We start from the raw sequence: 15,266 nt of genomic DNA on the forward strand, positions 1-15,266 counted from the left end.
CTGTAGGGATGTCACCCTCCCCCACACTTTTCTAGCTCCATTTCTTTGCAAATATTACTTACTCTTCTTTTTCCAACCGAAGTGTAACACATCACCTATAATGGCAGAAACGAGCATAAAATCTAAGTAGTAACTGCAGATCCTTCCAAACAAAACCTTTATCTTACAGTGTGAAGATTTGCTCACGGGCTCAGGAAATTTGGACTGATAATTTGGGTCACTGAAGGGTTTCAGTGTTTGCCCTACTAGTTCTTAACTCACAAAAGCTTTATAAAATTATTTTAATAACCCCCATGCCACAGTACAACTTGAAGATATTGAATGATTAAAAATTAACACTGAATCAAACATATAAGCTATAATATTCAACGTATATTTCCTAATTAATACCCCAGACTAAATGCATGCATAATTATATGTAAATTTGGGTTTTTTAATTGAAAAACCAAAATACAATGCACAATGTAGTATTTTAAGTTGAGGAAGATAATTGTGTTGCAAATACAGCCACTGATTTTAGGTTGAAGTTCAAAAAACGTATATTCCAACTAAATTACAGCATTTGGGCCACATCAGCTTCCTGTTTGCGAAAGAAAACAGGATGGTGTTGCTGCTAGGTTACCCTCTCTTTGTTTATCATTTATGAGCACTTAGAGGTTTCGGTTAAATAAAGAAGGGAGAACACATTATTGCAGAAAGTAATTGAGAATTCCATAGAAGGTGAAAGATAAGCCTTTTATGTATATAAAAACATACCCTCAAGACAATTCAAAAATGCATAATGGAGCACTTTATATGAGACATGTGATTTTAGCTTTATATCTCAAATTAAGTTTCTTTGATTAAAACTCTTAAAGTTCCTTTTCATTCCATAACTTATTCTTCCTTTCTGTGGTTCCTAGACTTGTGCAGTTACATTCTGCCCTCAGTGGGAAGAACAGATAATTGAGAGATTGCAAAAAAAAAAAAAAATTTAAGATTTCCACTCTAAAGATGAATATATATTAAAAACTGACATATGCATATGAAGTAAAAAGAGTTTGATAGGACTTTTCACTGAGAGAAAGGGGAAATAATAAAATAACTATTAGTAACCAGGTATTGGAGAAGGCAATGGCACCCCACTCCAGTACTCTTGCCTGGAAAATCCCATGGACAGAGGAGCCTCGTAGGCAGCAGTCCATGGGGTCGCTAGGAGTCGGACACGACTGAGCGACTTCACTTTCACTTTTCACTTTCATGCATTGGAGAAGGCAATGGCACCCCACTCCGGTACTCTTGCCTGGAAAACCTCATGGATGGAGGAGCCTGGTGGGCTGCAGTCCATGGGGTCGCTAGGAGTCAGACACGACTGAGCGACTTCACTTTCACTTTTCACTTTCATGCACTGGAGAAGGAAATGGCAAGCCACTCCAGTGTTCTTGCCTGGAGAATCCCAGGGACGGGGGAGCCTAGTGGGCTGCCGTCTATTGGGTCGCACAGAGTTGGACACGACTGAAGCAACTTAGCAGCAGCAGCAACCAGGTATACGGCTTCCCAGGTAGCACAGTGATAAAGGAGACCTGCCTGCCAATTCAGGAGATGCAAGAGTCGCGGGTTCGATCCCTGGGGTCAGGAAGATCCCCTGGAGGAGGAAATGGCAACCCACTCCAGTATTCTTGCCTGAAAATCGCATGGACAGAAGAACCTGGGGGGCTACAGTCCATGGGGTCGCAAAGAGTCTCACACGACTGAGCGACTGAACACACACAACCAGGTATCATATTTAAAAACTGCCAACCAAAGCCCATGAAGCTAGTGGACAGGCTAAAGTGCTAAAAGACAGCATCTTTGGAAAGACAAGTGCATGTTTAATTATGCTGTGTACACCAAGTAAAGATTTAAAACTTAATGCCTTGGGAAGGGGCCACAAGTAGAGAGCTTTTTGCTTCTTGATCTGAATGGAATGTGTTAGTTTTCTTAAAATTCTCAGGCTATACCTTATGATTTGTGCCCTATTCTGTATATTATAGTTCAACAAAAAGTTCAAAAAACAATCAATCATTTTAAAAACTCCATGCTATGTTTTTTAAAATTCTGTATTTACTTAGGATTGGGGGGTTTCGTCTTTTAATTTTACTCTCTTAGAAGTATGATTCTAGAGCAGGCTCATCATTCTGAGAGAAGAACCAGTGTGAACCCTAAGCTTCACCGTGGAGTCTTTCCTCTGCATTCATAAGAGATGGAAAGAGGAACGTGCCCCGACATTTGTCCTGCCGTAACATCCTCTGCACACACAGCGATTATAAAAGCTTGCTGATGAGCCTGCCTGCCTTCCATTTGATCTCTTTTGGGAACAGCACAAGCCATCATTCGTGAAAGTCATCTTCTTGCAGGATGGATAAATGCATTTTCTCTTCCTTGCCACAGGACAAATGGAAGCTAGTAATTTCTAGTCCCACGGCAGTGAATACAAAATCAAAGGAGGCTGACTCACTGCAGTGACAGCTTCAAAAGGAATTCCTTTTTGAAGATTTTTTTTTTTTTTTGTAGTGCTGGTTTATTTAGCACCGAAGCTTGTCTCTAAGCCAGCTTTTTGCAGCCTCCAGGAACACCTCTGTGCAGTTTCTGTCATGTATTAACAGTGCCCCCATTTCGGCTGTATTTGCCCACCAGATACACGTTTGCCGTGACAGCTTAAGATGTTAGTGCTTTTTGAGTGGAGACAATTTTATATCAATGTATCTGTAACTGGAGAGTCCTAAGATGATGAAAATATGCCCTCAGTGAATTCTCTAGGAGAAATCTTGTGACTGAGATCTTATTTTGCAGAAACTCTTAACAAAAAAACTTTGATATATGCCTGTTTGGGTTAGTTTGGAGAATCATCATTTTACCGAGTACTGTTAAGTGACTGCAGGACCTGCGTTTATAGTCCGGGAGTACCAAAAACAATAAAGGAGTTGTGTCTTATCTTCATTAAAACCAGGGTTCCATTCAACGTGCCTGGGCTCAGAATGAACATAGGACCCCGGTCTGCTGTGCCCGCCGTGGCTTCCTCTTTGCCTCTGATTCTTGTGTCATCTCTGCTGCAGCAGGCTTTCAGATGCACAGAAATAACCCTTTTTATATAACAGCACAGTCCAACTGTATGGAAATAACTTTAAAAAAATAAAATATGGCTCAACCGACAGAAATGACAGCAGTCTACTCCAGTGCCAAGGAAGCTGGCTGTGTTGCATCTACTAGGAGACCTCACTCTCCACTCTCCTAAGGGATTCTCCAAGTAATTTTGAGTATATGAAATGTTCCCTGACTGTTGAAATGAATCCCCAAGTAATCTATTCCTCGCCACCTTTGGGAGCCATGATTTAATCTCAGCAAAACAAAACATCATCTGTCCCATTCATTTAACGGTGTTAATTCAGAACAAAGAACCATAAGGTAAAGATCAAGCCAGCATTCAAATTGTTATTAAGAAATCTGTGAACATACATTATTGAAAAATTATTGGTGTGTCTTATACCCCTAAATCATTCTTTTTCTGTTAATTCAACACAGGCAGAAAAACAGAAAGAGATCGTTAAATTCTGTTCAGAACACTCTGAGAGGGTGGAAGGGTATGAGACAATTTACTGTTTGCTCACACATTTCCTAAAATATGTTTTTGATATTAAAGATCTTAGTTCTTTGTTTTTCATAAGACTTGACTGTGGTTCCAGGCATGCTTTTTAGTACTTCCATGAGGAAAGGATCCATCATCTAAAACTGTGGTGGGGATAGTAGATAATGGGTGTGCTTTATCCTTTACCTTCTGAGGAGAGTGCAGTGAGTTGAAATCCATGCTATGACTGTCTTTCTGAAGGACTTTTCCAATTAGTGGGATGTTGTAACAACACATTGGTTCCCTTAGGATCAATGATTAACCTATTTTTTTTTTTATTGAAGCAGGAAGCATCCAGGAGAAGATGAGCTCATGAAATGTATCTCTTGAGGGAAAGATTAGGAGAAGGCAGCAGACTTTTAAGGACCTAAGATGTAATAGGTTATTATCATGCATTATTCCACATCCTTACTACTTAGCTATGAATCCAAGTAGGAGCTAAAAGCTATTATTAGAAAAGCAAGCTAAATAGTGTGGAATGGATAACCTCATATCCCATGCATCCACCTCCCATTAAGAGAAATGAACTTCCTACCTAAGTGGGTATCCTTAAGTACCACTGGTTATGTATCCATCCTTGCTTAATTCTTGTATCTTAGTTTCAGGACGTTTCCTAGATAAAATTCCTTGGAAGTCTCTAAGAAATGGAATACTTTTTTTTTTTTTTAAGTAAATAATGTTTACTAAATACTGACTTTTGAGAATTAGTATCGATTAGTGTTGATACCCAGATGTATCACCAGTTAGCTGAATTACTTTGGTCAAGATTGAATCTCAGTTGCTACTTTTCCCCTGTCTATAAAGTGTAAGAGTTGAACTCCATCATCTCCAGGGTGCCTTCCTCTTCTGAAATTCAATGAGTCTATATATTTGATAAAATACCTTGCTGTGGTTATACATCTCTGCCTAAGCAGAGAACAATTTCCCAAAAAGAGAAGCTGAAACCCTTGTGGAGCAATCATCCAGTTTTCATCTGACTCAAGATTAGATTCTGACTAAATGTTATTTTCAGTTTTCATCCAAAGCCTGGAAATACTTGTTTCTTTCATTATCAGATGATTCTTTAGAAGTCTTAACCAATGGACCACCAGTACTTCTATGGCTTGATGTGCTTCTAAGACATTAGTAGACTTGATTTTACTTGATTTTCTTTTTAAAAATGACTCTAACATTTTCACTGTTAATATCTTCACCATTACAAAAAGTTCCAGTATCTACATATGACATTATAATGGACTGTAATGACATAAAATGAAATATACCTCCCAATGTCATCTAGTCCTTATTTAGTGAATGAAGTTTAATCACTGTTTCTTTAAATCAATCAAGCTAAAAGTATTTCTTAATGAAAGAGAACAGCAGTCATGAAAGATCCCTTTAACAGGGATATCTTGCGTTCAATCTTCTGTAAATACAAAACATTAATAGCTGAAAGTCAGGTGTTCACCAGTGTACCTTGGAGAGAGCATGCACCCACAGCCCAGTACAGTAAAAGAACAATTTGTTTTTGAAAAAGACTGAAATAAGTAAAGATACCTGGAAAGAAGAGCTGTCAACATTTTTACATGATAATGGCTATACAGGACAAGTGAATAAATGTAAATGAAAAGAACAATTTCAAAATCAGTATAAAAATTGCCTTAATCCTGCTGAACTAACTTCCTCTAGTCCAGAACTTAGAAAGAAACAGGTTATCTTGAGTCTGGTCAAGGGGATCTATATTACTAAAAGTCGTGGAAGGACTTTGAAATAGTGCATTGTCAACTTCTTCAAGGTCCTGTAGTCCCAACACAAGAATCTCATTTTAGCCAGACCATGATGTTTTTGTCTCACTGACATTCCACGGTATCACTGATGACTCTGTTCTGTGTCTCCCTAGTTTGTACCTTTCTGAATCAGCATCTCTGTTTCTATTTTCAAAATACCTATTTTGTGCAATGTCTTTAGCATACCATTCCAATTCTAATTCTCTTTGCTTATTTGATTCCCATCCCCCCCCCCGCTTTGTTCATTCCTGTTAAGTTGGAAAAATGTGATGTGCTTCAGTTTCTTCAGTTAAAGAAATTCCTGACCAATAGCTTTGAAAATATATTTCTTAAAAGTAAAATATCCATGTTCTGAAATTTTTTAGAATCTACCAATAAAAAAGAATGATCGTCATAGTAACTTATATTTATTGGCTGTTTTCTGTGATCCAAATAGAGTGCACATTCTTTACGTAGGTGTCTCATTTATAGTCTGAAGTTTCTTAGTGGTGTCAGTATTGATCACGAGTACTAGTCTACCAGATATTAAATACATAACTTTTTAGATCCTACCCCTTTTAAACAAAGGAACTCAGAGAGGACCTAGTGGAAACTGGTGATGATTTTGTAAGGTGCTATAGTCAAACATCTGTGTGTGAATGAACTGTAAAGATTAATTCTAAACTTTCCACCCAACAAACCTTACATATTGTACATTGGAAATGTGCAACATTTATGTTGAAATGTAAGTCAAGAGAATAGTCCTCACTTCCTGTTCTACCTTTCATTCAGACATTCAATCCTGTGATTTCAGGCCATTTCAGTTATTTCACCCATCACTGTTCAATCTTTACTTAAGCTGTGGTGTTCCGTTTCTCTGGTCTTCTGGCATGCTTCAATTTTTCCATCTATTCCTCGCCTCGCTTCTGTTTACTTTCATCCTAGTCACAGAATTACATTTCTCGACTAGCTTTTTCAACCAGCATATGATTTCAATACTCAAGTTCATTTTCTGTACCTTTCTTAACTATCTCAGTCCTGACTGCATTTTTTTCATCGTGCGTGGTAAAATATTAGCAGAAGCACTGATGTGTTTCTTTATGATAATAAACCTTTAAAGCGTCATCCGTTTTAAGAGACAGACTTCATTTATAGCCTAGTGAATTGAAATGAATTAATTCTTATGAGGCTTCCTAACTTGTGGCTGAAGTGCCGTGTTACAATAGAAGGGCAAGCAAAGTCAGAGCCCACTGGAAATCATCAGTAAAATATGCAAAACCAGTGGAAGTTTCTGAGTTCAGAAGTAAGATCAGTGTGGAGGTTATGGAAATAATATTGCATAAGTGTGGCTGGGATCGTGTTGGAGTTAAAAGGTCATAATCTCCACACCAAACGCTAGGCTGAAATATGCTTCTCTCCAAAGCTGCCACTTGCCATAGGAATAGCTATGGATCCTGGAGCCCTCCAGACCTCCAGACAACCTTCCTTGTTTGAGGGAGTTCAGTTTACTCTTGCTGAAACTTCTCAATGTATGTATATGCAAACACATGGGTTCCTTAGGTCAAACTGTAGAAAGTCAAACTGGAAGAAATCATAGTGATTTACAATAAGAAAATTTGATTTTGAAATAATGAATATATTTTCATAGCCAATATAAAAAATGTATATGAATATGCTTTATAAGTATTTTCTTTACTTTGTGATAACTCTTAGCATGTTGCTCAACTAAAATATCACCATTAAAATATTTATCCATTACTAAGTTAAAGAATTTCCTCAAGTTACTCAGCTGGTCTTGTGATTGTTACTCCATGGATAAATACTGATATATATATCTAAAGTGTGATGTTTCTATCTAAAGCATAAAGCATAATATCTAAACACTCATACACATAGGCACACATGCACACAGCAGTTTTTTTAGAATGCCTCATTTTTTGCTGACTCAGTGGTTCAAATTCACAAGGTAAATTTGATGGAAACAAATTCTTTCATCCATGACTAAGGAACTCTATTTAGTGTGATTTTTTTAAGTGTGTTTCTTCACCAGTTTTCCTTCTGTATATTTTGATTTCTGAAGCTTTTTGTTAAACAGGTAAGATTTTCACTTTGTATATTCACTAGCCTTCTAACCATATAAGATTTTGTTGTTGTTTAGTCCCTGAGTTGTGTCCAACTCTTTTCTGACCCAATGAACTGTAGCCTGCCAGGCTCCTCTGTCCATGGGATTTCCCAGGCAAGAATACTGGAGTGGGTTGCCATTTCCTGCTCTAGGGGATCTTCACAACCCAGAGATCAAACCCACGTCTCCTGCATTGGCAGGTGGATTCTTTACCACTGAGCTACCTAGGAAGCTCTATACAAGATGTACATTCTGTAAAACAAAACTTAAGAGTCTCGAGATTCAATTTTCCCTTAAGTCATTGTAATACCTAAGTCAGAAGTTCAGTATGTTTTTCTCCAGAATGTGTTGAGCTTCTCATATTACTACTTGAATTTTTAGCTGATTAGTTATTTGTGTGTAGTTACTTTGTGTGATATCCTTGACGGTCTTACAGAATATGACATTGATTGATCACTTTTAAATCTCTGTAGGGAAGCAAATAGCAATTATATAGAAATTATTTAATTTGCTATCTTTTAATTTGGTGAAAATTTTGATGTGTGCTTAGAAAATGTCTTCAAATTAAAAGTTATTTTTGACTTACTTTCATGCTTTTGAGTAAAAATCTACTGTTTAGACAATTATAATCAAGAACTTTATCTAAGAGGATGATCAGTTACTGGCAATAGCTGGCATGTTACTGTTAATAACATTCCTACTACATTTAATTTGGTGACATATTTCAGCTTTAATGATAAATTATTTAATAGTTGCCGTAATGTGTTAATTAACTTATTTATTTTTCTCACGGAGTTTTTTTGAAGTCGTGGTAAAGAATATTAGCCAAGTTGAACATCAAAATGTGATTAACTTGATTCTTTGAAAGCAAGAGTATAATATAAAACCAAGAAGACAGTTCTCATTGCACTTAGAACCTTTTGCTTGGTTGGACATTAGGGGAGTGGGAGAAATTCTCACCTGGTATTATTAATTAAAATAAAAAATTACAAAACCTGACCATTCAGTAATTAATGAGTCATCTGTAAGTGCCAGATAATGTGCTAAGTGGACACGTTCTATGATCCTGTCCTCCATTGCTTAAAATCTTCCAGCGGCTTCTTGGGAGACGGAAAATGAAACCCAGAATCTTAAGATACTCTGCATGGCCTAGGCAGTCTCCTGCCTCTTGGCCACGGTATCCTGCCTGGACCTCAGTAGGTAAAACAGCTACCCAGGGTCATATGATCCTGTTGAGTTCACGGCGTGATTTTATCATGTTTATGTGCTTGGTATTTTGTTTCTCCTTGTCCCTCCTACCCCATTTCCCTGTGTCTCCACTCCCACAAGAGCGGAAACACCATGAGAGCAGGAGATCTGGACCTGCTGCTTTTCACTGTATCCCAATTGTGAAGAATATAGCAAAGCTCAGTGAATATTCACTGAATGAACAGATGATTACCATTTCTCGAAATACCCTTAGACAATAGATAGTTTTTTATACTTAGATAGTTTTTTATACACAGGATAAATGTTTTCTGAAAACAATTCAGCTATTTAGGTGAGTCTCTGGAGTGTAGAATTCATTTGGTATAAATGAATGATACACTTTCCACTATTCTCTTTTGATCAGTGGAGATACTTAGGTAATTCTGGGTGAATCCAATGGCTAACCATTTTGAAAGTAGTACAGAGTAGGTGTATCTACTAAGTCTTAATCAGTGCACTTAGGGAAACTTGTTCTCAACAATAAACAATTTTAATAAATTAAACAATAATATTCAAATCTCCTTTCTATTTCTAAAGCATAGGCAAAAATTAAGATAAACCTGTTGTATTCATTCTTTTGTTTATTACTGTTTTCTCATCTATTTAAAATTCAGTTGAAATTTTTTAAAAAAGAATTCAATGAAATTATTATGAAAATAGGATCTCACTGAAATTGATTTAGGAGAGTGGACAAAGTCTCTTTGTAAATTGACACTAATGTAATGTTAAATGTAAAATTAAATATAAAATGTTCATCATTGCATTTATTTCTGTACTATTTTTGTGAAGATCAAGCTTAATACTATACAATGAAATTTCCTTTGTGTTTTACTACTGAAGTATTAAATATGACTTTTTATACTTTGTCTAAACTTTATCTATGGTAAATCAACATGTCTATGTTACTAGTTAAGTTACCTGTTATTGTACATTTTTATGTGAGGTTACCTTGGCTTTTCTTATGAGAATTACAGATGAAAGGAAAATTTTTTCCTAAAAAAACTATATGCTGTTATTAGTATACTTCACTTCCTAATTTCTAATATAAATCTATCATTCTTGTACACACTCAATAGTTATATTAAAATCAACTCAAAGTTGAGATATAAGGTTTTATAATTCCTTAGAACAAAATTCTTAGAAAGAATTTAACGTATACAGGAATGGAAGGAATGAGTAAGTCTGAGTTACTATTCATGGTGTCTGTGGTTAAAGATCAGCAAGTTCAAAAGAGATAAGAATTTGGATGGGTGATTTACATTTCTGTCTTCCTTCTACCTGAGAAAGACAAAGGAAGAAAGAAGAGAGAGGATGTGTAAGAGGTCTCTGAAATGTCCTTGGCAAAGGTACAGAGATACTCACTTTCCACTGAAGTTAGGGTATAAAAAGAATGAACATCAGGTTCCTATTTAGAAGGCAGGATTGAGTGAGGCTTAGAAACCAAGTAGGGTGATTCCTATACATAAATTTGAGACATTACAGACTAAAAAATGGTAATACCTTGAAAGCCCAAATTATGGACTAATTCAGTTTTTGAAAAGTAGAAAAGCTAACTCTTTGGATCCCAGTAGAACAAAACCAATTCAGTTCATGAGCTTTTCTGGATGTTTCAACAATACAGATAGTTTATAGAGAGTGGGCATAGTTTTCTTTTGTGAGCTTATGACTAGAATTTTAGTGTGTCTGCTAGGAAGCAGATAACCAGTCAGTTTGATGAGTCAAGAAAAAGCTACAGACTACTTGAAATGATAGTTCTCTTGTTGCTCTGTGATACATTGGAATTAAATGGATTTTATGAGTATGAAAGTACTCTGTAAACTGTAAAACACCATACAAGTGAAATATATAGGGTTTTTAAATTTAGTATTGAGTTATTAATTAACATTTTTAGTTTGAAATTCATTATTCATATTTAAGATGTGTATTTTTTGTGTGTATTTTCAGATAATCACAAGGACTGCTCTGGTGTTTCCTTACACCTCACACGCCTGCCGTAAGTACCTCGGTTATCCTAGCTGAGTGACAGCTTTTAAGATCTTCAAGAGCTTAAAAGTGGGAAATGCACTATGCTAGTTATCTACTGCTGTATAACAAATTATTCTAAATGTAGTGGCTTAAAACAGCAAGCATTTATTGTCCGGGTTGCCTGTGGCTAAGGAATTTGGGCACAGCTTAGCTGGGTGCTGGTTGTCTGACACAAAGGCCATGGTGAGAATCTCGGCCAGGGTCTCAGCCATCTGGAGACTCGACCGGGGCAGATTCGCTTGCAGGCTCTCTCACGCGACTGTTGACAGGATTCGGTTCCTTGCTGGCCATGGGCTGGAGGACGCCTCGTTTCCTCCTCATGTGGGCTGTAAACAGGGCAGCTCCCAACATGGCTGCTGCTGTCTGCCCATCACCGTCAGCAAGGGAGAATGCAAGAGGGTGTCCAAGGTGGAAGCCAGAGCACTTCTGTATCCTCATCTCAGAAGTTACGAATGTGTGTCGAATAGGTCAAGAAAGTGGTGACCACAGGTCTTCCTACTCTGAATCCAATGTGCAAAAGAAAAATTATTGTTGCTGTATTCTATTTGTTAGAGATAACAAATTACTGGGTCAGGTTACTTGGTCCAGCCTGCATCAAGGGAAGACGATTGAACGAGGGCAAGGATGTCAGAGCTGTGGGTCATTGGGAGCTGTATCGTTCAGGGTCCTCCAGAGAAAGTGAACCAATAGAATGTATGAGAGAGAGAATGAAAGAGAAAGAGAAACTGAAATGTACCTTAAGGGATTGGCCCACACAGTTGTGAGATCTGGCAAGTCTAAAATATTCAAGGCAGGATGGAAGGTAGGAAATCCTGGCAGGAACTGATGTTGCAATCTTGGGTCCAAAGGCATAATTCCTTCCTCTTCCGAGGACCTCAGTCTCTTCTCTTAAGACACTAATCCACATTTTGGACCATAATCTGCTTTACCCAAAGTCAGTGGTTTAAATATTAATTACATCTTCACAAATACCTTTATAACAACGTCTGGGCTAATGCTTGACCAAATATCTTGGCACTACAGCCTAGCTGACTTGACATATAACCACTTGACATATTAACCACTACAGGAGCCATTTAGAGATTGGGCTTCCCAGAGGGCACTAATGGTAAAGAACTCTCCTGGCCAATGTAGGAGACTTATGAGATGCCAGTTCTACCCCTGGGTCAGGAAGATCCTCTGGAGGAGAGTATGGCAGCCCACTCCAATATTCTTGCCTGGAGAATCTCATGGACAGAGGAGCCTGGCAGGCTACAGTCCATGGGGTCACAAAGAGTCAGACACGACTGAACTGACTTAGCACACATGCACATGTAGAAACATTCACCATGCCACAAAAATGTGTATTCAGCTATTTGCCCAAGAAAATAAGTTATTCTCAGGAAAAATATATATATTCTACCTCATTCCCCATATATTAGTTTAATTTCCACATGAATCGTATTTTATAGGTCAATGCATGGAAGTATACCTTATTTTTCCAAGGCAATTGTTTTGACGTTTTCCAATAGTTGAAATGAATGTTATTATTTTGTGCAGACAGCCTTTAATTGCTGGCATGTACCTTATGATGTCTGTTGACACTGTTATACCACCAGGAGGGAAAGGTGAGTAATGATCTTTTAGAATTTACCATTACCTCATTACCTAATCTTTAAGGATGGATTAACAGAACATCTTTTATAAACACTTGAAATGACCAATATTTTTGAGTCCCTGAAAAATAAACCAGTTCTTTATTATCCTCAGAGTTAAAATAGGTTTTTGTGTTATTCCAAGCCAGCAGTTTATTATATTCCAGTTTTATGCCAAGAATTGAGGTCCATAGGGAGATAGTGAGTGATATAAATTTAAATATGATTCTTGAATATTTTACAAATAAATCATCCATTCTTCAGATGCCAAAAAAAATTCTTATCATACAGTGGCATAAACTTATAGAGGATATCAGATTAAGAATCAAAAGCTAGCAAATCCAGTCTGAACATAGATTTGTAAAATGGGTATAATATCTGATTTCTCCTAAATTTCCAAAAAAAAAAGAACTATTAGAATGAGTATAATATTATTTATTGCTGTAAATATCTTATCCTTTGGTGGGAGTGTCATATTATTCATTTGTTCTTACTGGGGATCTGTTAAAGTCAGTAAGTATGATCTTGTTACTTTTCACTGTCTAATTTTAAAAAGGCATTTATTGAAAACTCAACTATGTGTTAGTCTATAAGGAAAGAAAAGTATATGAAATGTTTCCTTCTCAACAGGAACTGTCAGTCTCATTATCTTAGGTATTTGCAATAAATTTTTCAAAAATCCTTCTGTTCTAAAAAAAAAAACCAATATTTAAGCTTTTTCAGCTGCACAAATTTCATGATGAAGGTATCAAATTAAGCCTGGGTTTTCACTGACAATGTATGTTGATTTGACTCTAGTCATTTTATGAGTGAAACAGAATATAAGGGATTCTTAACTCATTTTAGTAAGAAGCTGGCCCATAATTAGTGCTTAATACCTCTGAGTACATGAGTTTGTGTATACTCAAAAACCCCATGCTTAACTGCTTGTGGATACTCTGTACATACTTTTAGTTAAGAATAATGTTATTTTCCAGTTGAATAATGACTTTTTTCTGTGTTTTCATTTCTAACAGTGGTGAATTCTGATATTTCATGCCATTATAAAAAGTATCCAATGCATGTCTTTGCCTACAGAGTTCACACTCACCATTTAGGTAAGAACTTTACATATTAAATGATATGCCACTGTGCTTGCTAATGCTGTAAATGTAAACTGTAGATTATATCTGACCTGAAATCTGTTTCATCTGTTTCAGTGGAAGAGGTTTTGTGCAGTATCTTAAAATTCTGCATGTGTTTTCATCATATTGTTTTCATTAAAATGCCGAGCATTTGGGTTTCTGAAAATATTTGTATTTTATTTTGCAATAAGAAAACAAATAATGCCTTTTATCTTTTTAATACCCTATACAATTATAATTTGTGTTCATTACAGGCAAGGTAGTCAGTGGATACAGAGTAAGAAATGGACAGTGGACCCTGATTGGACGCCAAAGCCCCCAACTGCCACAGGTGTGTGGAATCTAGTACAATTTTGAGAGAAAAAAATATTAATCAGCAGGTGGTAATTTATAAAGCCCTTATAGAGCCCTTGTGAATTTCTCTAGAATCTAAAAATCTCTAAATCTACCTTTACTCTATGTCTAAGCTGTGTTTAACTTCTTTTTTTTTTTTTTATTGTTTCCAATTTGATGGGTTCCTTATCAGTTTTCTGAGTATTTCTAAGCAGGGTGGTGAAGTGTGTCTGCGACTGTGTGTGTATTCATCCCCTCAACCTAGGGTAGCCAGGCCTCATGCTACTAAGCATGAGCTTCTGGGTGTTGTTGATAATTTTAATGAATCGTTGTGTTTGTCTCTTTGCAGGCCTTCTACCCAGTAGAGCGCCCAGTGGATGTGAGTTTTGGTGACATCCTGGCAGCAAGATGTGTGTTCACTGGGGAAGGGAGGACAGAAGTCACACACATTGGGTATGACTCCACAGATTCCATTATTTAAAAATACTTTATTAGGATGAGGCGTGGTTATAAGTGACAGTTATCTTCATGAATGAATGGCATTTTTCCCCTATTATAAACAATTACAACAAACCCTAGCATTTTATGCTTTCAGGACTGATTGAGTTGGTCAAACTGCAGAACATGTGCTTAGTTTTTCATAATTCCTATCTTCCTGCTTATTCAAGACCTTTAGGATCACACCTCTGCATATTATAGTTGCCACAGGAGTGTGTATTACCTCCTGTACATCTTAATAAAGAAAAATGTATTGATAATAATTTTTTTCTCAAGTGTCCTTTGGTCCTATGCTCAAATTTAGGGGAATATATAGGTTCTGCATGTAATGGTGGCCATTAATTACTCAGAACCAGGATTTTTTTCCCTACCTGTTAAAACCTTTATGTATTCATTATGAGAATGTTCAACTTTTAAGTAAGCTTCAAAATACTGAGCTGCTTTGAAATAAGTATATTTTATAACAGCAAGTACATTTTTCAAAGCACTATGAACTCTTTCAAAAAGGGTTTGCCTAAATTAAAAATGAAAGATAAAGCCTCTTATCATGTCTTTTGGTTAGAAAAGAACCAAGGAGCCTCCTTTCCATTTTAAACTAGGTTATAAAATATTTACTGACACCACGTAGAAGATGGAGCTTTAAACCATTTATCTTTTGATCAAAGAGGAGTTACAGAGAGTAGACATCTGAAAATACGCATTAGATGCACAGATGATCCTTATGATGACAACGCGAGCTGTTGGTTGTTAGGGGATACATAAAAGGTACTAAGGCAGGTGAATGAAAAAAAAAGCATTTGAGATGGTAGAATAGGATCTTTTTTATGTCAGCCTAAGAGGGTTTTTTATTAATAAGCATCAATTTTGAGACTAATGATAAATAGAAAAAAGTTA

General features: G+C 36.6%; 1 protein-coding gene across 12 annotated transcripts in view; it reads left to right on the plus strand.

The window, feature by feature from the left end:
• The window catches only part of PAM (peptidylglycine alpha-amidating monooxygenase), a 179,793-nt gene that overhangs the window by 88,720 nt on the left and 75,807 nt on the right, over window positions 1-15,266 (plus strand). For all 12 annotated transcript variants that reach the window (XM_086413283.1, XM_086413284.1, XM_086413286.1 and 9 more), the window contains exons 7-11: window positions 10,703-10,751; window positions 12,323-12,390; window positions 13,434-13,514; window positions 13,796-13,872; window positions 14,224-14,327. In XM_086413283.1, coding sequence (XP_086269409.1) covers window positions 10,703-10,751; window positions 12,323-12,390; window positions 13,434-13,514; window positions 13,796-13,872; window positions 14,224-14,327 — 379 coding nt within the window. The remainder of the gene's footprint in view (window positions 1-10,702; window positions 10,752-12,322; window positions 12,391-13,433; window positions 13,515-13,795; window positions 13,873-14,223; window positions 14,328-15,266) is intronic.

This window comes from Bos grunniens, chromosome 7 (assembly GCF_055505025.1).
Source record: "Bos grunniens cultivar Pamir isolate PY7600 chromosome 7, Bosgru_T2T1.0, whole genome shotgun sequence".
In the NCBI taxonomy this organism is placed as follows: Eukaryota; Metazoa; Chordata; class Mammalia; order Artiodactyla; family Bovidae; genus Bos; species Bos grunniens.